Source organism: Perca flavescens, chromosome 8, assembly GCF_004354835.1.
Source record: "Perca flavescens isolate YP-PL-M2 chromosome 8, PFLA_1.0, whole genome shotgun sequence".
Lineage (NCBI taxonomy): Eukaryota > Metazoa > Chordata > Actinopteri > Perciformes > Percidae > Perca > Perca flavescens.
The window spans coordinates 34,057,238-34,079,377 of NC_041338.1; the positions used below are offsets into that span (position 1 = coordinate 34,057,238).

The following is a 22,140-nucleotide window of genomic DNA, read 5'->3' on the forward strand; positions in this document are numbered from 1 at the left end:
TTAGGCCTTTTGTTCAAATGTGAAAGACACTGAGTCATCGCTAATCCACTGTAAAAGAGCACCAATGTGAAGGACACACTTTCATCCAAAGGAACATGGCTGTGCATCTTGCCGCTTTGGTCAATTGATATTTAGGTGCAGAGTGAGCACAGTTTGAATCATCTAAAGACTGTATTTCCATTTTGGTGATAAATTGATGTGAACCGTTTAAAGGTAAAACTATAAACCCGATAAAACTATGAATTACCATTGAATCAAAATAAAATCTTCCTCTTATCTGTGAAATAAGCATGTGAGTGACCCGTTTCAACTCCACCCCTCAGAGCAACAGAATCGAGAATCGAAAAAGATCCTGAATCGAAAGGAAGAATCGGAATTGGAATCAGAATTGTTAAAATCAAAACGATGCCCAACCCTACTTGTAACATGCTGCTTGCAGCGTTGTCGGGTGGCGTGCCCGTTCCCAGCGTTCTCGAGAACAACTCATTCGGTGGTAAATGGTAAATGTACTGCATTTATAGAGCGCCTTTCTACCTTACCGTACAAAGTGCTTCACAATATGCCTCTTATTCACCCAAGGGTGCTGGACCTGCATGGCGTCCCTGTAGGCTCGCTGCTGCTCTGCTCCTCAGTCAACGTACTGCGTGTGACAACACATTCTCACTCCCATCGCGGAAAATATGGACGCTTGGTCAGGTGCTTTTGGCGTTGTTATTGGCGATTTAAAGCCTCCTTTTAGCGTTAGATCTAAAAACGCTTTATTTAAACGCCCTGGGTCGGGAATATTGTCGTCACTTTGGATGCAGTTAGGTTTAGGGAAAGATCGTGGGTAGGCTTAGAAAAGGTGTGTTTACGTGACAAGTGGGACCAGAACGGGACAGTTGGGTTTAGGAAAAGAAAAACGCAACGTTGGGTTTAGGAAAACATTGTGGGTGGGGTTATAAAATGTACGTTTCTGTGACACGCGGGACAGGAACCTCGGTCTCCTGGGTGAAAGTCCTGTGTTGTTTGACCCATCCACCCCCCCAACCAACCTCTCCATGCGGAATTTCAGGCTTTCGTACTACTCGCTACCGTTGTCTCTCTTAAGCTGCTTACACACCAACCAGACGGCCGACCATCGGGCAGAAAAGCCAGTCGGACTGATCAGTCTCCCCGAGTTGGTAAAAAAAAAATGCCTCGGAACACACCGAAGAGACGAGACGTAATACTAATCTGTATTGTTGCCCAAAAAATGAAAAACCGGCAGCTAATTGGACGAACGCATCACGTGGGTCTGGTTTCTCCAGAAATTCAAAGCCAGACTGTCATGGCGGCTCGTTCAGAATATGATCTCATATTGTACTAAAATAATTCACCAAAAGTGCCCGCCCCGCCGATTATACACGTCAAATCGGCCAAAATAAAGGCCGACGGCCCCTCGGACGGATGACGGCACGGAACACACCGAACAGACTCGAGTCACTGACTTCGCCAGACTGTCCGACGGCCGATTATCGGCTCGGTGTGTCCGGCCCTTTAATACTACATCGTCTTCACGCGCCGCGGAGCTGCTGCTCTGCTCGGTGCGTTCCAAACGCACGCTGTGGGGTGCTAATTGCGTTGTATCTGACGCCGAGAGCCACTGATCAAGCATGTTTTTTACGAGTTGGGAGTGAGAACGGGTTGCGTGTGACGTCTTTTGTGCATGCGGGATCGATTTGAAAGACACACACACACACACACAGTACATACAGTACATAAAGACTCGAAGGCGCACAGAGACTACGTAGTAAGAGGATTCACTTGAAATGAAATCAGCAGATTAATTTGCAATGAAAACTGTCGTTGCAGCCCTAATTCATAGCATCGCCTCCTACCAAATAACTGTCTGCTAACTGTTCCTCTTTGTGGAGCCTCAAGTGAATCCACCTGTGGCGGCAAATTCAATTTATTCCAGCAAAATGCAAATGTAGCTGTTTTTATTGCTGGTGTGATCAAGTCTTAAGTGTGAAGTGTCAGCACAACTTCAGACTGTTTTTTCACTCTCGCAGATTTAATTTGAACCAAAATTCACTTTGCATCCAGTCTGACCACCTTGGGGGGTTTGAGGCTGTTCTGCATCGCAGAGGCTTTTGCAAGAACTAACCGGACACATTCCTCCATCTCCATCTTTATTTCAGTGTTTGTGGATTTATCCTCTCTGACGTGTTGACACGTAGCAGAGACTTTAACAGATGAAGTCTGGTTGTCATAGAAATGTTCTATGAGGCAGACTTCGCCGAACAAAAACCACATAATAGAAGTCATGGTAACAAAGCCAGCAGTCTGATCTTTTTGTGTGTGCGTGTGTGTGTTTTTGCTTGTTAATTTTAGAACATGCAGCCAAACTGCGGGTGTATCAGTAGTTGTCCTTTTGTCCTCTTACAGGGGAGGAAAAATAATCAACAGATTATCTAAAGCATTTCACATCTACTAAAGACTGTGTTTAAACATAACTTCTTCTGAAGAAGTTGAGCGTATGTGAATTCAAACGTCTGCAACAGAACCTCCGACAGAAATCACTTTCCCAACCCATAACTCAACTTCAGTCGGTTCTGTTTTTACCATTTAAAAACAAAACTTTTCATTTATTATTGTTGTAGTGGTTCTTACGTACAGTCGCTATTTAGGCTAGGAGGGTCTGGCTAGTCCACACAGCATTCCGGAATGGGAGAAAAACATGCTCTGGTTTATTGGCATTTTGTTTTGGTGGAACGTGTATTTTCAAAGGTTGTTTTAGTCGAGCGAGAGGAAACTCAGATTGGACAGATAGTCTAGCTAGCTGTCTGGATTTACCCTGCAGAGATCTGAGGAGCAGTTAACATAGTCCTGAGAAATCCACCGGAGGTTAGAATAGCAACACAAAGAAAGAGGAAGGTAACAGACATCCGGCGGAATTTCCAGCGGCACCGGAGCAATCCCAGAAGTGGGACGTCGTGGATGTAGACCACATTTCGGTCAACTAAAATGAGCGTCATAGCTTACGTACATTTACAGCCCACCACCTTATCCTCTACATTTTGCTGAACATGAATAGCGGCCTTGAGTTCCCATAGACTAGGCTGGCTATGGATTCCAAATCAAAAAATAAGAAGAGGAAAAACCTCTCTCAAACGCTGATGTCTCTCTACAGTAGCTAAACACCCAATAACAACACAGAATCTAAAAGTGTATGCGTCAAACACGTGCGCGTTGGTTTGACCTCCATCACTCTGATAACAAATTCCTTTTTCCTTCCTCACAGTGTCGAGTTAATTAGGGCACAGTAGTCAGCAGACCTCATCAGTAACAACAGCAGAATGACTCAACATGTCTGTCAGAGCCTCTGCACTCGGCACATGGATCCACGCCACCGGGTTCCTGAAGCATTTTGTCGACTGAACGGTGTCTGCGGAAACCGCACCTGTCCAATCATCCACGGACAAATCTCCATCTCTCAGCAATTAGTACAGGCGGATGACGGAGTAAAGGCAGTTTGCGTTCTCTGTAAATGAGACACTGACGACTGATTTATTTAGTTTTTTTACTGATTCCGTGGGACCAGTTTTGAAACGGGCTCAAATTAAACAGCTTATCTTTTCTCTCCGTTATTGGGCTCTGAAGGTTTCGCTTGTCTCTTTGGCTTTAGGCCAGTTTCCATCACAGCTGTGTTATCTCTGATTCTCATTTTTAGACGCTTTTGCTCATCACAGATTTGTGAAACGCGGTGCTGTTCTTTTTTTCTTTTCTTTTTTTTCTGCCCAGTAAGCAAGCCACGTTCAACTTTCACTCTGCCTTCATCTCCGCTTTAAGTCTCGCTGACATACATGTTAACAGATGACTTTGTCGGCTGATCTCCTGCTCGGTGTGGCGCTCTCAAACGGTACAGCTCTCTGTGGTGAAGAAGGTGAAACTGCTGGGTGGACAGTGAAGACTCACTTCACTTTCACCTTCATCAATTCATAAAGTTTTTTTTAATTCTAGCTTACAGCCAAGGCTTAGAAGAACAAAAGACGAGGACACATCAACAAGAACTCATGCACATTTAGCACTGTCTGTTGTAATCGGTCATCGAAGTCTGATCACTCAACACTGTGCAAATTGGGGCGGCTGTAGCACGATTGGGTGGATTGCTTGTTTGATCCCCTGGCTGCCTGTCCACAGGACACGTGGACAAGCAAGACACTGAACCCCAAAACTAAATGTAAATTGCTTTGGATTAAAGGTCTCTGCTAAATCAGTGTACTGGAGTTGCTTTGAGAAAATGCAATAACACAACTATGTGCTTGCAAAAGCAACCGTAGATTTCAAATGATTTGCTACCTCACTGCGTATTCCAAAAAGTTCATTCTCTTTGATGTGAATACAGCTGTGCTTAACACTAGAATGGCGTTTTGAAATGTATATGTGTAATAACTTTGCTGAATAAAAAATTACATATCCTGCTGCTGCCTGACTTTTCCTAAAAGAGTTTTAATTTAAAATTGTTTTTATAAACATTACACAAAAGGCAAAGAAATCACAATCATTTTTACCTATTTCAGCTATACACGGTCATATTGACTGCTCTGATTTTCATGGTATTGTTTTTAATGTTTGCTTAGTATCTACCATAGTCTCTGTCAGAGAAACGTAACTAGCGGTCTTGAGTAAGAAGTGTGGGCATCACCGAAGGGGCCGAAGGCAAAGCCAGAGTGGGTAACGTAGGCTACTACGGCGTGGATGGACTCGGTTCTGAATCAGAAGGCAAGTGCCCGGCGTCTGCTCTGTGAAAGGTGCGGTACACGTAGATGGCCGGTGGCGGTTTACATGTTCACATAACTTTATACATCCTCGAACTGGCTGGAATCATTGCGCACATCCTCTCCAAGGAGTGCACCAGCTGTAAAATGTCCCAGAGGAAGTCCATGCAGCAATTAACTGGCAGAGGAGCTGAGAGTTTATGGAGGGAAAAAGGGCAGCGGTGCACAGTCCGAACAGCGCTGCGCACAGACGCCAAAACGGAGGCAGTGCAAGGTTATGTTATAGCTAAATGCTCAAATAAGAAACTTTTAATTGTTATTTGGCTGTTATGAGTTGAATGAATTTCCACAACATATTGTTCATGATATGAATGTATGAAATAATGACTTTTTTTTTTTTTTACTATGCCATGATATGAATTATTGAAACACGTACTTTATAGTTTGGAATGTGGCAATCAAAAGGACTGCTCACGGCAGATCTAGTAGTTATGGAATTCTGGCACTTCTAGTGTTAACGGTGCTGTTAGCGATGCTGCGGGAGTATAGTTGAGATTGAGTTGAGAGCTCTTTCAGAAGCTCCGCCCCCCAGATTCACAGACAGATAACTACTGGCCGGCCGGCCGGCACATTCATATGCCGTCGTATACCATCAACTGTCACCGCCTATTACTGATTGGCTGAAATAGTGTTGACCAACTGCCACTTTGCTCGTTTGAAAGCCATGATGTCTCTCTCTCTCTCATGGGTGGGCCAAATTCTCTGGGCCGGCAAAGCAGAGAAAGGGGAGGTAACCTTGCTCCTTATGACCTCATAAAGAGAAGATTCCTGATTGGCCCATCTGAGCTTTCATTTTCTAAAAGGCAGAGCAGGATACCCAGGGCTCGGTTTACACCTATCACCATTTCTAGCCACTGGGGGACCATAGGCAGGCTGGGGGAACATATTAATATATTAATGTTAAAAAACCTCATAAAGTGAAATTTTCATGCCATGGGACCTTTTAAAGCTTTAGTGCGTAATTTTTTTAAATTAATGAACGTCCGTTACATTCAAGCCAAATGAGTTGCTACAGAGCTAATTAAGACTATCAGCTCCACACAACTCTCTCTGGATTTCTCAACACAGCGGTGTTTAGAAATTGTTGTCGTCTGTGAAGGTAACTAGTGGACATCAGAGGGCTTCAGCTTTAACTCCGAAACTCTCCCGCTAACCAAAAGAAAACAAACATGATTGAACATATGTCTCTTCTGTAACTGGTCGAGAGGCCGATGAAGTGGTCGAACTGCTAATCCCAGACCCTCACTCCTGATTGGCTTAGTACCGCTGCCTTTTACTACATTAGCTGCTAATTGGTTAATCAGTACACAACTGAGCCTCTTGAGCGGTCCACTTCTTCGGAGTAGACCGCTCCTGTTGTGCCTCACCTTCACCTTTTGATTGGTTTATTGATTTTGCAGCTCTCTGAATTTGCTGGCCGATAAAACTCTTTGTGACTTTGACTCACTTCTTCCTCAGCTGGACAACGTGGACGAGCAGGCGGCTCAGATCCGCAGAGAGCTGGACGGAAGGTTACAGCTGGCCGAAAAGATTGCCAGGGTGAGAAACGCACATTATTGTTCATTATTAAACCCAAATTCTGTTCAACGCTGCACTATATACAGTAGTGTTGTTTGAACAATGACTCTGTGTTTTAGTGTTTGTAGTCACAGTTTCAAGTTGGTGATTTTGTAGATAAAAACAAAGTTTGGAAGCTCTGGAATTCTAACTTTTGGCTGCTGATTTTACTTTTTTCTTCAAAAACTTCCAAATCGGTTAAAGTAAGTGATTTAAAGTACACGTGTCGATGATGAACTGTGACCGACTGTCTGTCCTGCAGGAGAGGAGATACCCAAAGTTCGTCTCTGCTGACATGGAGCCTCTCTACGTGGAGGAGCTGCGTTCGTCGGTCAACCTGCTCATGGCCAACCTGGAGAGTCTGCCGGTGTCCAAAGGTGGTCCGGACTTCAAACAGAAGCTCAAACGCTCCACCATGAACAATTCCTTCCTGGACATGGGAGACGAGGGAGACATCTTGTCCAAGTCTGACGTCGTGCTGTCCTTTACCCTGGAGGTGTGTGGACATAAACTTATCTGATCTGCTGCTAGTTGGCTGACAAGATACCCGCTCCAACTGGTGCACGATTTCGTTACATGTGACAGTTAATTTAGTTCCCTTGTTAAGAAAGAACACGAGAACATGAGGTAGAAATGGATAAAATCCTGACCGTTGTTAACAAATATCGACACCGGTTTTGGTCATTTATTCATCCTTTTCGTCATTCATGTGTAAAAATGAGTTTTGGACGGTTGATTGGACAACACATTGGATAGACTGTTTCTAAAGTATGTCTATAGACGGTACGATTAATCGAGAAAGTAATTCAAAAAGGCAAAATGATGGTAGTAAACTGAACATTTTGGGGTTTTGGATTGTAGCATCTGTTTTAACCCTCTGCTGGTGTTGCCAGATTGTGATCGTGGAGGTCCAGGGTCTGAAGTCTGTGGCTCCAAACCGGATCGTTTACTGCACAATGGAGGTGGAGGGAGGAGAAAAGCTGCAGACAGACCAAGCTGAAGCCTCCAGACCGCAGTGAGTTCTACTTCTCCCCCCTCTTTATGTATGTTTCATTCAGTGTCTCACTTAGGCCACAGAAAGAATACATATTTGCACACTTAAAGGGTAACTTCGTTTTTTTTCAACCTGGACCAAATTTTCCTATGTTTTTGTGTCTAAGTGACTGATGGGAACAACAATCTTTGAAACTGGTCCAGTATTAAGCAAGAGCGCTGCTGTCGGCAGTCAGTGAAACAAGCTACAATGTAAGTTAATAGGGCTATTGTGCAGCTTCTATTTACCTTCACAAAAGCGCTTGTTTGGCCGCTGACAGGCTCAGAATAATATTGTAAGTGTCTGACAACATTATTGAAAGGATTTCTAAGGAGGTCGACCTTTCTGTTAAAGAGTAAGATCCTTTTTTTAAACATAAAAACATCTGCGAAATTGCGTTCGCTAAACCCACCAGACTCCATGTAAATAAACAGTCATTTTAGCGTCGTAAAATACACTTCATTCAAAGTGGACAGAAACAAATAAAACTGTGAAAAAAGCTTTTGGGTCGTCTTTCCACTTTTCCAACTATCAGAACTGTAGTTTTGGTTGAAATAAACACAGTTTACAGATTTACATGTGAAAATATGTTGGCTCTATACACTCTAAAAGTCTAGCTTTTTTTTAATGAAGTCTGATGGGCTTAGAGCTAGCGACCTCAGAGCTGTTTCTCGTTAAACAGAAAGAGGTTTTAAAAAGGCCTATCTCTGTAGGCATCCTTTCCATAATGTTGTCAGACGCTTAAAATAATAATCTGAGCCTGTCAGTGGCAAAACAAGCACTTTTCGTGGACAAAATTTCCCCATAGAATTACATTGCAGCCCGGTTACAGTGTTCATGCTTAATACTGGACCAGTTGTTGTTCCTATCAGTCACTTACACACAAAAACATAGTAAAATAGGGTCCAGATTGAAAAAAAACGAAATTACGCTTTAAAATGCTGGTTGACACTGCCCACACTGCACCAATTCATCCGCCAGACAATGGGTATCCACTGACATTCACCTTGTTGACTGCCATCGGCCTATCGTCCCATAAGATGGCATTCACCGACAGTGGCGGTTCTAGACAAATTTTACTAGGGGGGCCAAGGAGGGGCCAGTGTTTAACCAGGGGGGCACATTAAAAAATGGCAACAAATGATATTTAAAGATTATAAACTTTATTTTACTTTAAAATCATATAAACATTTATTTTGTACAAGAATGAGTGCAGGTGCAAGAAAAATGTCTACATGCATAGCAATATGTAGAGTCCATCATGACAGAATACTCAAGCCATGGATGAAGATTAGACCAGTTTGGCCTGAAGCTCCGTCTTTTGTCCCCCATCAAAATGGTTGGAAATATATTCAAGTTGGGCTGTACTGGTACATCATTCTTGGACTTGCTGCTATCTGTAGAAAGATGTACAGTAAACATAACATAACTACAACATATATTTACTTACAGTGGTATGCATGAGTTTAGACACCCATATTAAAGTTGACTAAAAAAAAAATAATGCATTAATTTAAAAAAAATGAGGGAAAATCCAACCTTTAAGGACACCAATTTTCTTTGTGAATGAATAATGTATCGTAAATAAATAAATGTTCTTCAATTATAATACAGGGGGCATAAGAAAGTACACCCCTATGTTAAATTCCCATAGAGGCAGGCAGATGTTTATTTTTAAAGGCCAGTTATTTCATGGATCCAGGATACTATGGATCCTGATAAAGTTCCCTTGGCCTTTGGAATTAAAATAGCCCCCCCACATCATCACATACCCTTCATCATACCTAGAGATTGGCATGGTTTGATTAGCATTGATATAGATCTAATTTCAGTTAGCTATTAGCCTAACTGAAATAAAACCATGCCAATCTCAAGGTATGGTGAAGGGTATGTGATGATGTGGGGGGTATGGTGAAGGTTATGTGATGATTGGGGGTATGGTGAAGGGTATGTGATGATGTGGGGGTATGGTGAAGGGTATGTGATGATGTGGGGGGTATGGTGAAGGTTATGTGATGATTGGGGGTATGGTGAAGGGTATGTGATGATGTGGGGGTATGGTGAAGGGTATGTGATGATGTGGGGGTATGGTGAAGGGTATGTGATGATGTGGGGGTATGGTGAAGGGTATGTGATGATGTGGGGGTATGGTGAAGGGTATGTGATGATGTGGGGGTATGGTGAAGGGTATGTGATGATTGAGGGGTATGGTGAAGGGTATGTGATGATGTGGGGGTATGGTGAAGGGTATGTGATGGTAGGGGGGTATGGTGAAGGGTATGTGATGATGTGGGGGTATGGTGAAGGTTATGTGATGATTGGGGGGTATGGTGAAGGGTATGTAATGATGTGGGGGGGATGCATGGTATCCTGGATCCATGAAATAACTGGCCTTTAAAAATAACCATCTGCCTGCCTCTATTTCCTCATTTTTTTCCTAATTTTAAATTTACATTTCATCTTGGCTGTTAATTAAAGTAATCCAACCTGTGGCCATTGAGTTCCACTCAACGGCTGTATCTATTGATCCAGCTCTACAAACGCTACGATCACCTGCCGTGAGCGATGTTTCTCATCCTCCCGTAAAAGCTGACGCAGCGAGAAGATGAGGCGGTTATGTAACAGTGTTGGGAGCCAGTCTCTCCTCATTGCATTCAAAACAAACACACGCTGGTTTCTGGAAGAAAGCCCAGCTGAGCTCAGGCTCTCTTTATGGTTCGGCTCGCAGTCCCAGTCCGACTCCTGATGTTTTTCATTACAGCAGAGTCTCACCGGGGACTCGCTTATGAGCCGGTCTGGTCTGATTCCAGACTGGCGGCCCCCGTAAGGCTGTGATGTTCATTACACATCAGAAAACTAAACTCTCGGACGGATTCAAAATTGAGACAGCTTTTCTATTTTTAGCTCTTTACCAATGGAGGGGAATAAAATGAAAAGTTTGTTCTGTGGGTGGGTCTGGGAACTCACCGTTGGAAGGGCTCAATCCGAGGGGCGGGATAAACGTTTGGCTTTCAAATTCTCTCTGCACACAATAGGATAACGTGTCGTTTTTATTTATTATTGTGCACAGGTGTGCCGTAATTAACTTGAAAGAAACTCAGTCACTCAATGTCTGCATCGGAGCGTATCGCACAGCGTGGCACCGACATTGTCCGACGCAAAGCACGAATGTTGCGGAGCGAATAGCCGATTTATTCCACCAAAATGCCACAAAAGAACTGAAGCACCACTTCAAACCCGTACGTTTTACAAAGCATCGTTTTTTTTAATACAGCCAGTACTACAGTACAAAAAACGTAGCTCACAGTGCCAGCGGTTACTCTAGTATCGGTTTTTGACCATTTTAAGATGAGTGGAGAACATTTCTCTTTTTTTGATTTAAGTTAAAGTAAAGATGGGCTTTGCTGCTGTCTTCACAATTCACAACAATTTTAAAATAGACCGAGAGAAAAAAAGAGACATTCGCGCTACGCGGCAGCCGCACTGAACTGCAGTCTGCAGACGTTTACCGCCGTGGTGCCGCGATGTGTGCCGAATGGATGTCGCTCGCTTGCCACTGCTGTAACACCTACAACTTTCATACAATATGGCTATTATTCAACTTTTAAAGATATCATATTATTAGAACAATTATCACTTTTCCACATTTCTTACAACTTCACCTTCTTCTTACACATTTTAACCAGCAATCCAGTTTAGCTTTAGCTTTTCAAAAAACCTTTAATTATTCCACATCTTTTTTACATTAGTGGTGTTATTCAACTTGGATGAAATTCATACATATATTAAAACATCCACGGCATCCACGCGCATTTTCTGCAGGAAATGCATTTTCTAGTTGTACAATGAAAGACAAATAAGGCATCATATGAGTGCAATTTCTGAGAAAGATAGTTTGCACATCTATAACGTGAGACGTAGGAATACATGTAATAGCTGGCAACGTTTTCGGTACTAAACCATGATGGACCATGATGATACAAGACCGTGATGGTCTAGTACCGAAACATAGCCAGCTATTACGTTCATTCTTGCAAGTTAGACCGTGTGCGTGAGTTTCTTCTTTTAAAATTTTGAGCTATAAAATGCAATAGCGAAATACATCACTCACTTACAAGAGCCAATACAGGCACATGTTTTGGCTCTTACTTGAGGAAATTTCCACTTTCCTATTCTTCCACTTCACTCCCATCAACACAGTGTGTGCAGCCTGCTGGCAACTGATTATCACTCAGGGCTGAACATTCTTGGTCGTTGGGGGTCCGTGCGGTAATGAGGCTGCCCTTTCACATGCTCCACCTACTGTGTTTTTATCCCCCCTGACAGCCCCTCTGACCACCATAATCACGAAATGTAGCCAATTAGAGGAGCTCACAGTCACCTGACAACCTTGTCGGTCAACAGGGATCCTGTGCTGAAACCCGGCTTTATTGTCTTCCTGTAACCTTCACTGTAATCAGCCAGCAGCACACTTTCACGTCCCTCACCTTCAATAAAACACCCGCCCACTGACATCATAGTTAACTATAATTAGAGGGACAACATGATTAGCTGTAATTACAGTTGTAGCCTAACGGCTTTTTAATCACTGAGGACCTTTTCATTAGTAAAACCCTTATTTATTCTGAAATGTCAAGCGGCTGTGAATCTTTTAAAGGACCGCGCCACTGTTTCCTTATGTTTATTACGAATCAAGTACCGTAAGTAAGTCAAATGTTTTTATAGAGCCCTTATCACCGATAAAGATCACAAAGTGCTTTACATAAAACATACAAGATGGTCCATATCAAAGCACACCACGCAATTAAAATCACAAAAGTAATACATAAAAAAATAAAGTGCAGGTGACAGGTCAATCAAAAGCCTGTGTTACTCTTTCCGATGCAAATTAAGTTTGTTTATTAATTATTTCGCTCCTATATCACCTCCGGCATGGCTTCATACACACAAACTAATTCACCTTCTTCCGGAAAACGATGTTAAACTAAAGTGGGTTTCAGTTTCAAATGTAGCCCGGAGCAGCTACCAGAAGACTTACAACTTTCAGACACGTTGCTCACGTCACATTTACGTTGTCTCTGTCAGTTGGAGGCTGCGCAGTAAAGGAAGAGATCACCGGAAAAGTGCTTCTAATAGCCTTCACTTGTCTCCGTCCAGAGACACGGGGTCTGTTGGTCCATTATATATAGGTCAATGGTGTCAAAATGCGATAGAGTTGCCTTTTATTCAGAGTGAATAAACTCGTGAAACAGAAGTATCGTCAGGTAATCCATTGATTTCAACAATGTAACTGTATTCTAAATACCAACTATTTAAATTGTAACTGTAACGGAATACAGTTAGGCCTACTCATAATTTGTATTCTGAATACATAACGCCGTTACATGTATTCCGTTACTCCCCAACACTGCTCAGGAGTCACTGTTAAAGGGACACTAGTTGATTGGAGTCATGGAGTTTGTGCTACAACTAAATCCTGTAATTTTAAAAAAAAAACTAAAATGTGTTGTTGAACAACAATGTGTTGCAACAAAGGGCAGTTAAAGAACTGGACTGAGCTGCATCAGCTGTTTGTAAATCTAGCACCAAATTTATGGGTTAACTATTTTACAAAATTAGGTTTTCATGTTTTTTTTTCTGACCATGGCGCTATAATTCATTACACTCATCAGGTTATTGTAAACTTTGTGGAAGCACTAGAGGAAAAGTCAAGGATCACCAAAGTCATCTGTAGAAAATTCATAATAACAGTCATCATTATGTTATCACTCACGTTTACACAATTAACACAGGTCAGTGAATAGCACATGAGGTCAGAGCTGTTGTCTGTCTTACAGATCGGTTGTCTGCGATTACTTTAAAAAAAAATGCTGTGTGTGAAGTGAACACACCTTTTCGCACAATGTTGCCTTGGAAACTGAATATGGAGCTCGGCATTGCTTCTCGCCCTCAGCAAGTGAAGGGGTCACTTGTCAACACGCCAACACACAGTTTTGAAATAAAAGCATGTAATCAGCGGCGCGTGGCTCCCAGTGTGTATAATGGCCACGTTCAGTCATCCTGAGCAGAAGGCGTCTCTCTGCTCCATTAAAGTCTCTGCCAGGTGAACGATAAGTGATTGTTGATAACAGCCGACGCTGACGGGACGGCTCACTGCCTCGGGGATCTGTGACTAAGACGTGATGTCATTACAGGGACGTGGGCAAAGTTTCCACGGAATAAGCCCAACTTTGACCCTAAATTGGTCGACCCCTACTTATTTTAGAATCAGTCCGTGTTTCTGCCGTATGGCCCAGATCGGTTGTTGTTTGACGTTCAGTTTGAGGTCACGACGGCTGATTAATCAATGATCTTCGTACATTTGGATGTCTGGAAGGTCAGAAACTATTGCCCCGGAAATGTAAATTAAAAAGTTAAACTTTTGCTTCCGGAATGCCAGCAATCCTCTCTTAACTCACAGACTGGGGCTGCATTAGGCGGTGTTTGGTTCAGTTTAAAAAAGGAAGGAATGAAGGAGGAAGTATTGCAGATCCCCTGTGTAAAAGAGGGTTTTGTCTGCAGTTTGAGCGGTTCTACAGTCAAGATTTCCCACAAGGCTGCTGTCATACAATCTGTTATAACCTGTAGTGAGCTTGTTTTAATATTACTGCAGTAATAATTTACATGTTTGGGCTGAAATTGTTGTCTTGACTGAGGCTGTGCTGTGACATAAATCTGAACTTTTGCAGAAGAACACAAAGACCTTACTGTCTGCATCGTCCATCCATCGGCAGACTTTTCTTTGTTGCGGATGTGGTCGTCTTGTTCGAACAAACTATATTGAAATTGTCAATAGACAAAACCATTCAGTACAACCATGCATATTTGCATATATATTAACATATATGCAGTTACATGCTCTGGCTGGATTAATAAAAACACACAGTGTTTACAGCTGTAAAGAGATTTTCTTTCTTTCTTTTCTCTGTCTTTCAGGTGGGGGACTCAGGGGGACTTCACCACGACTCACCCTCTGCCCTCGGTCAAAGTGAAGCTGTTTACAGAGAGCACTGGGGTCCTGGCTCTGGAGGACAAGGAGCTGGGCCGGGTGAGAGTCCGTCTACCCTTAGTCTATATCAACGGCATTCCACTTCGGGGATTGCTCCGGTTCCGCCGGATTTCACTCTTCAGCCGGATGTCCTGTTACCTTCCTCTTTCTTTGTGTTGTTTAATTTTTAGGACTATGGTTAACCGCTCCTCAGATATCTTTGCAGGGTAAATCCATGCAGCTAGCTAGACTATCTGTCCAATCTGAGTTTTCTGTTGCACGACTAAAACAACTTTTGAACGTTCACATGTTCCACCAAAACAAGTTCCTCCCCGAGGCCATTTTGCTGCGGCACCGTGGCTCTGTCCGGCACCGCCCAAGACGATTGTGATTGGTTTTAAAGAAATGCCGATAAACCAGAGCACGTTTTTCTCCCATCCAGGAATGCTGTGACTCGCCAGACCCTCCTCCGCAGTGCAGTACAGTCCACCACATATTTTTTTATGTGGATTTATTTTTAGGTCTGAAGTTAGAATTTGGAAATGGAAATGCTCTCCACAGCTAAGACACCTGTCAACTTGACACTTGTGTGTGTGTGTGTGTGTGTGTGTGTGTGTGTGTGTGTGTGTGTGCTTGTGTGTGTGTGTGTGTGTGTGTGTGTTTTGAAAGCAGACATATGAAGGACACTGAAAACAAAGACGGGTCAATACAAGATGCTCTGGCTGCCAGTTAGCGGACTCTCGCCGAGGTCATTGCTGCTGGTTTTTTTTTTCGATGTGAAAACGCAACAGAACCAGGAATTCTCTGACGTGGGATTTTGGGGAAATAAAAAAGGGGTTGGATTACATTCTATGACATTACATTGCCACCATCAACATTTTTAAGTTTTAAGGGAGACACGTAGTGACATGGCCTCCTTCCCTGAGTGCAACAATCACAACTTTCTCTTTTACCCAAATTTAAAATCTGTCTACCTCCAGTGGATGGAACCTATTAGGATCATTTTTTATTTTTTTTGAAGGAAACCTGAAGCCAGAGCCTAGTGTAGTCCTACCAGACTCTGATACACTAGCCTGTTCCTACCAGACTCTGGTCCACTAGTCTGGTCCTACCAGACTCTGGTCCACTAGCCTGGTCCTACCAGACTCTGATACACTAGCCTGGTCCTACCAGACTCTGGTCCAGACTAGCCTGGTCCTACCAGACTCTGGTCCATTAGCCTGGTCCTACCAGACTCTGGTCCACTAGCCTGGTCCTACCAGACTCTGGTCCACTAGCCTGGTCCTACCAGACTCTGATACACTAGCCTGGTCCTACTAGACTCTGGTACGCTAGCCTGGTCCAGCAGACTCTGGTCCAGACTAGCCTGGTCCTACCAGACTCTGGTCCATGTCATTAGTACAGAGTCTGACCTCTCTCCATTGACAAGTGTTAGCTTCCTTGAAGGCGGGTACTCTGTTGAAGTTTAAGGGCGTTTTCACACATGAAAGTCCGAACCAAGATCCGGACCAAGGTTCATGTTTTTGTTACATTGTATACATTTGATCCGGTAAGTTGTGGTTTCACACTGCAGTTTTGCAAGCGCACTAAAGATCTATACGTGACAAACCTACGTCCTGCCGTCATCACATACGTGAGCTACGTCTCCAGATACTTCTAACTGATTGGTTTGTTGAAGGGCTTCCTCGTCCTCTCATATCCTCTCTCTGTGTCGGAGTTTTTCCAACTGACTGCTGCTCTCCCCCTACTGCCGCGGCCCTTTTTGTTTTGTTGTGATGTTGAGAAGCAAGAAACGGGAACTTTCTTTCTGGAGCATTTATTCTTTGTGAATATGTATGTATGTATTCTCTGCTCTGATAGCCGACAGCTGTCTTCTCTGAACGCATTCACCGTCACTCTCTCTCACTAAGCACCTTAAAGGAGCTTCCCCAGTCTTGTAACACGAGGAGAGCCTGCCAGAGCTTCTTGTATTTGGTCCAAAAGTCCGAACCATCCAAAAAATGCTTTCACACTATAAACGAACCGGACCATGGTTCAGTTTGGTCTGGACCGAGACCACCTCTTTTTATCGGACCAAAATTTGGTCTTTTGATCCGGACCGCGGTCCGGGGGAGGTTTCACTCCTGTAATTTTGGTTCGGATCAAACTAAAAAGTCCGAAAGTCCGGACCAAACGAGGTATGTGTGAAAACGCCCTAAAACTATTGGATCTGCCCAGAGCCACTCTGGATCTGCCAGAACCAATCGCTAACGTTTAGTCGTGACGTATGTCATGCGCATGTGCAACAAGACGGGAGACCTCAAGGCTTATATTTAGCATTAGCATCGCTAGCGTTAGCCATAGCTAACTCCTTCACCACTAACAGATTGAGCTGGAAAATCAAACTGTTCCCGAACCCCGTGGGGAGGAGGGGCCATAACATCATGGCCACCAACACAACTCAGCAAAGATTGTTCTTGCTCGGGCTTTAACTTCTGGATATTCGGCAGCGTTGCCACAACGAACCGAATGGCTTTGCTCGCATCTTTCTCCACCGCAACTCTAGTGCACGACCTCAACGTCATCGTTCTCAGCCACTCCCTCTGTTCGCTGATTGGACCGCGAAAAATGTTGCTGGAGAAAACCCAAGACTATACTGTTGGTACACGATCCGTGCTGCCTGCACGATCCTTTCTGCGCATGCGCAAGATGACAATCTTGTTTTACAAGTTGGCATGGGATTTACGATACTGCACGATCCGTCATAGTTGTAGCGGTCTGCCATTAGCCTCATTGATGGATTAGGAGAATTGCTAGCCTCCACCGGGAAGCTAACGCTAGTTTAGCTAACAACTAATTCGGCTAAGCGCTAGCTGACAGCTTGATTCAGTCTAAAATAACGTTAACTCAAACTAAACACTGGGGAAAGCAGGCCACAGCTAAATGAAGACTTTACAGTAATAACAATAAAGACAAGTATTGAATGGTTGTATTTTAAATGAGCACAAGTAAAGTAGAAGTGACGTAACAGCTGTTATATATTTTAACGGTTATTTTCAGGTTTGAGGGTCTTTTACATGCTGTCTCAGCTAGCAGTTAGCCAAATTAGCTGTTAGCTAAACTAACGTTAGCTTTCCGGTGGAGGCTAACGTAAATCGTAAATCCCTACAACAGGATTCTCATCTGCGCATGCGCGACCATCTTGCGCATGCGCAGAACGGATCGTGCATATACTGCGAACCCAGACGTAGTATTGAAGGGAAATTAAAATTGAGCGTAAGTGCATAGGAGGGCGGAGGCAGGCTAGCCAGAGCCTGCTGTGTCACTTAAAAGTGATAGCGTCGGTGCATGTCTACAGCAAAAACGTTGTCTAGATATATCTGTCTGTGGGGATCTGTAACAGAGACACTCAGTATCCTGATGATGTGAATGGGATTGTTTTATCTCCAAAGCCTAAAACTGACCTGCCAGTTAACATAGTGACTATAACTAAGGGGCGGAGGTACTTCGTTCCGTTGGGAAACTATTGAACTGATGATTGTTTTTGTTGCCACTGCAAAAACAGAAAACTTTACAGAAGTACCCACTTGCTGACCAATCTCTTCTCTCTTCCTCTTTGCCCCACCCACCCCCCCCCTCAGGTGGTCATGAATCCAACCACGAACGGGCCGAAGCAGGCCGAGTTCCACCGGATGGTCGTCCCCAAGAACAGCCAGGACACAGAGCTGAAGATCAAGCTGGCCGTGCGCATGGACAAACCCCCCAACATGAAGCACAGCGGGTGAGTCTGCAGGGGTCAAAGGGTCTCGTTCTTTACAGCAGGGGGTTTTACAGTGGGATCCAGGGGCCCCTGGGTGTCCTTGAGGGGGTTCCAGGGGTCCCCAGCAAAAAAGGGAATAATTTATTTTCGCTATGATTCTATCCATAAGCAGCAGAATGTATGACTGTTTTGCTTATTTTGGTCCCAGATGGGAGACCCTGGGACAAAATCTCATCAAATGGGGGTTTCTGGTGAAATTTGCTTTAGTTTAGGGGTCCCTGACCTGAAAAAGTTTAGGAATCACTGCTCCACAGGGTCGCCAAATCCTAGGAAAAAAATGTCCAAATTCTGTTTAAATTCCAAGACAAATTAAGGTTAAACCAGATAGATCATTTGAAACAACCAGGTACAGACATCCGCAGGAGGTGCTTATCGCCACCCAAGACGATTCCCAAAATGCTGTGTGGACTAGCCAGACCCTCCTCCGCAGCGCTGTGGAGGAAGGTCTCGGCAGGAATCGGTATCAGGAAGCAAAAAATGGGATCGGACCATCTCTAGTTTCCACCGACCTCCAAAAGGAGACAGTCCTGAAACAAAACATTCCTTTATCATGCAGCTGTCTACACTCCCTGAATCTGTACAGACACAAACAGAATCATACATGAAAAGGTTAGATTTATTAGACACTGGCCAGGTATTCCCTCCCCCTGACCTGTGACCCACCAATGACCTAAAGTAGTCCAAGCTCTCCCTTTGTCTCGTCTTACCACAACACGGTGTTTCTGGAAATTCCACCACAGCAGGGTCTCGTTGGACCTTTTATGCAGGCTGACAGCTTCACCTGCTGGTCAAATAAAGGAAGCAGAACCAACCTGTGCTCAGTCTGAGGATGTGATCACTAGGGGTGGGAATCACCAGAGGCCTCACGCTACGACATCATCAAGATACGATATTGCGATTTTAAAGATATTGCAATATTCTGCGATGTATTTAATAATATAATATTTGTTAAAGGCAAAATATGTGTCAAACCGTTCTGAATTAAGTATTGTAGTGCTGCAGACACGTCTTGGCCTACAAATCGTATCCAACAGACTAAATCTTGGCAAAAAATCGATTTAATCTAATCTTAATGTTTTATATTTTTCAATGAAAATGACAAAAAATGATCATCCCCTCCAATATTGTGAATACTATCGCGATCGCAATATCCGTCAAAGCTATGAGCGAGGATGCACAGGTGTGTCCTTTTGCAGACCTCTTTTCGGCCAACTGTGGCATATAAAAGAGGTGCCAACCAGGTACGAACCACGGCAGCTGTGCCACACGTCGTATTTTAATTGACGCCGATTTGAAATGGCGACTCCAGAGCATGGGTGTCTCGTTTTGTTAAATGTTTGTCGCCTCGCCTTCATTTGAGATGTGGCTGAGAGAGCTGGGAGAAGTCCTCCATCTGGGGGAAGCTTAGATTCACGAATGCAGGGAGGAAGAGTGTGTTTGATAGGGCATGGGGACCAGTTTTAAAACCATTTAGGGGGCAAATGGAAGAAGGTGTGTGTTGGGAAACAATCCATTCAGGTTCGAATCCCATCATCAGGCTTGACCCCTGTGAGTAGATTCTGAAAGCAGTGGCAAGCGCTCGGAGAACAAAGTGAAACATGGGCGGGTTTCAGACACACAAGGATAGACAGATTTTCTATCTGCTCCACTCATTTAGGTCATGCTTGGTAAGATAAGAGAGTGAGGATGGGCGGAAGGATTGTCTCAAGGTCCGTTCACACAAATAGGAGAACAGTGCTGCAATTTAGGATACAAATTAGGGCTGCACTATTTGCTACTTTGCCTCACTATTGATGTATTTAGAATCCGCCAAACAATAACAACTGCATGTTCTTGGTTGCTGCGGTATTGTTGTTATTGTATGAAAATGGAAAAATATTGTTGTTTGTACAGTATGAACCAGTGCAGTCTGTACCCAATGTTAAAGGTCCTATGACATGGTGCTTTTTGGATGCTTTTATATAGGCCTTAGTGGTCCCCTAATACTGTATCTGAAGTCTCTTTTATATAGACCTTAGTGGTCCCCTAATACTGTATCTGAAGTCTCTTTTATATAGACCTTAGTGGTCCCCTAATACTGTATCTGAAGTCTCTTTTATATAGACCTTAGTGGTCCCCTAATGCTGTATCTGAAGTCTCTTTTATATAGACCTTAGTGGTCCCCTAATACTGTATCTGAAGTCTCTTTTATATAGACCTTAGTGGTCCCCTAATACTGTATCTGAAGTCTCTTTTATATAGACCTTAGTGGTCCCCTAATACTGTATCTGAAGTCTCTATTTATATAGACCTTAGTGGTCCCCTAATACTGTATCTGAAGTCTCTTTTATATAGACCTTAGTGGTCCCCTAATACTGTATCTGAAGTCTCTTTTATATAGACCTTAGTGGTCCCCTAATACTGTATCTGAAGTCTCTTTTATATAGACCTTAGTGGTCCCCTAATACTGTATCTGAAGTCTCTTTTATATAGGCCTTAGTGGTCCCCTAATACTGTATCTGAAGTCTCTTTTACATAGACCTTAGTGGTCCCCTAATACTGTATCTGAAGTCTCTTTTTATATAGACCTTAGTGGTCCCCTAATACTGTATCTGAAGTCTCTTTTATATAGACCTTAGTGGTCCCCTAATACTGTATCTGAAGTCTCTTTTATATAGACCTTAGTGGTCCCCTAATGCTGTATCTGAAGTCTCTTTTATATAGACCTTAGTGGTCCCCTAATACTGTATCTGAAGTCTCTTTTATATAGACCTTAGTGGTCCCCTAATACTGTATCTGAAGTCTCTTTTATATAGACCTTAGTGGTCCCCTAATACTGTATCTGAAGTCTCTTTTTATATAGACCTTAGTGGTCCCCTAATACTGTATCTGAAGTCTCTTTTATATAGACCTTAGTGGTCCCCTAATACTGTATCTGAAGTCTCTTTTATATAGACCTTAGTGGTCCCCTAATACTGTATCTGAAGTCTCTTTTATATAGACCTTAGTGGTCCCCTAATACTGTATCTGAAGTCTCTTTTTATATAGACCTTAGTGGTCCCTAATACTGTATCTGAAGTCTCTTTTATATAGACCTTAGTGGTCCCCTAATACTGTATCTGAAGTCTCTTTTATATAGACCTTAGTGGTCCCCTAATACTGTATCTGAAGTCTCTTTTATATAGACCTTAGTGGTCCCCTAATACTGTATCTGAAGTCTCTTTTATATAGACCTTAGTGGTCCCCTAATACTGTATCTGAAGTCTCTTTTATATAGGCCTTAGTGGTCCCCTAATACTGTATCTGAAGTCTCTTTTACATAGACCTTAGTGGTCCCCTAATACTGTATCTGAAGTCTCTTTTTATATAGACCTTAGTGGTCCCCTAATACTGTATCTGAAGTCTCTTTTATATAGACCTTAGTGGTCCCCTAATACTGTATCTGAAGTCTCTTTTATATAGACCTTAGTGGTCCCCTAATACTGTATCTGAAGTCTCTTTTTATATAGACCTTAGTGGTCCCCTAATACTGTATCTGAAGTCTCTTTTATATAGGCCTTAGTGGTCCCCTAATACTGTATCTGAAGTCTCTTTTATATAGACCTTAGTGGTCCCCTAATACTGTATCTGAAGTCTCTTTTATATAGACCTTAGTGGTCCCCTAATACTGTATCTGAAGTCTCTTTTATATAGACCTTAGTGGTCCCCTAATACTGTATCTGAAGTCTCTTTTATATAGACCTTAGTGGTCCCCTAATACTGTATCTGAAGTCTCTTTTTATATAGACCTTAGTGGTCCCCTAATACTGTATCTGAAGTCTCTTTTATATAGACCTTAGTGGTCCCCTAATACTGTATCTGAAGTCTCTTTTATATAGACCTTAGTGGTCCCCTAATACTGTATCTGAAGTCTATTTTATATAGACCTTAGTGGTCCCCTAAT

General features: G+C 43.1%; 1 protein-coding gene across 5 annotated transcripts in view; it reads left to right on the top strand.

Moving 5' to 3' along the window:
• Positions 1 to 22,140, top strand: part of cadps2 (Ca++-dependent secretion activator 2) — a 245,374-nt gene that overhangs the window by 101,583 nt on the left and 121,651 nt on the right. For all 5 annotated transcript variants that reach the window (XM_028586489.1, XM_028586486.1, XM_028586488.1 and 2 more), the window contains exons 4-8: positions 6,261 to 6,341; positions 6,622 to 6,855; positions 7,253 to 7,374; positions 14,368 to 14,479; positions 18,040 to 18,179. In XM_028586489.1, coding sequence (XP_028442290.1) covers positions 6,261 to 6,341; positions 6,622 to 6,855; positions 7,253 to 7,374; positions 14,368 to 14,479; positions 18,040 to 18,179 — 689 coding nt within the window. The remainder of the gene's footprint in view (positions 1 to 6,260; positions 6,342 to 6,621; positions 6,856 to 7,252; positions 7,375 to 14,367; positions 14,480 to 18,039; positions 18,180 to 22,140) is intronic.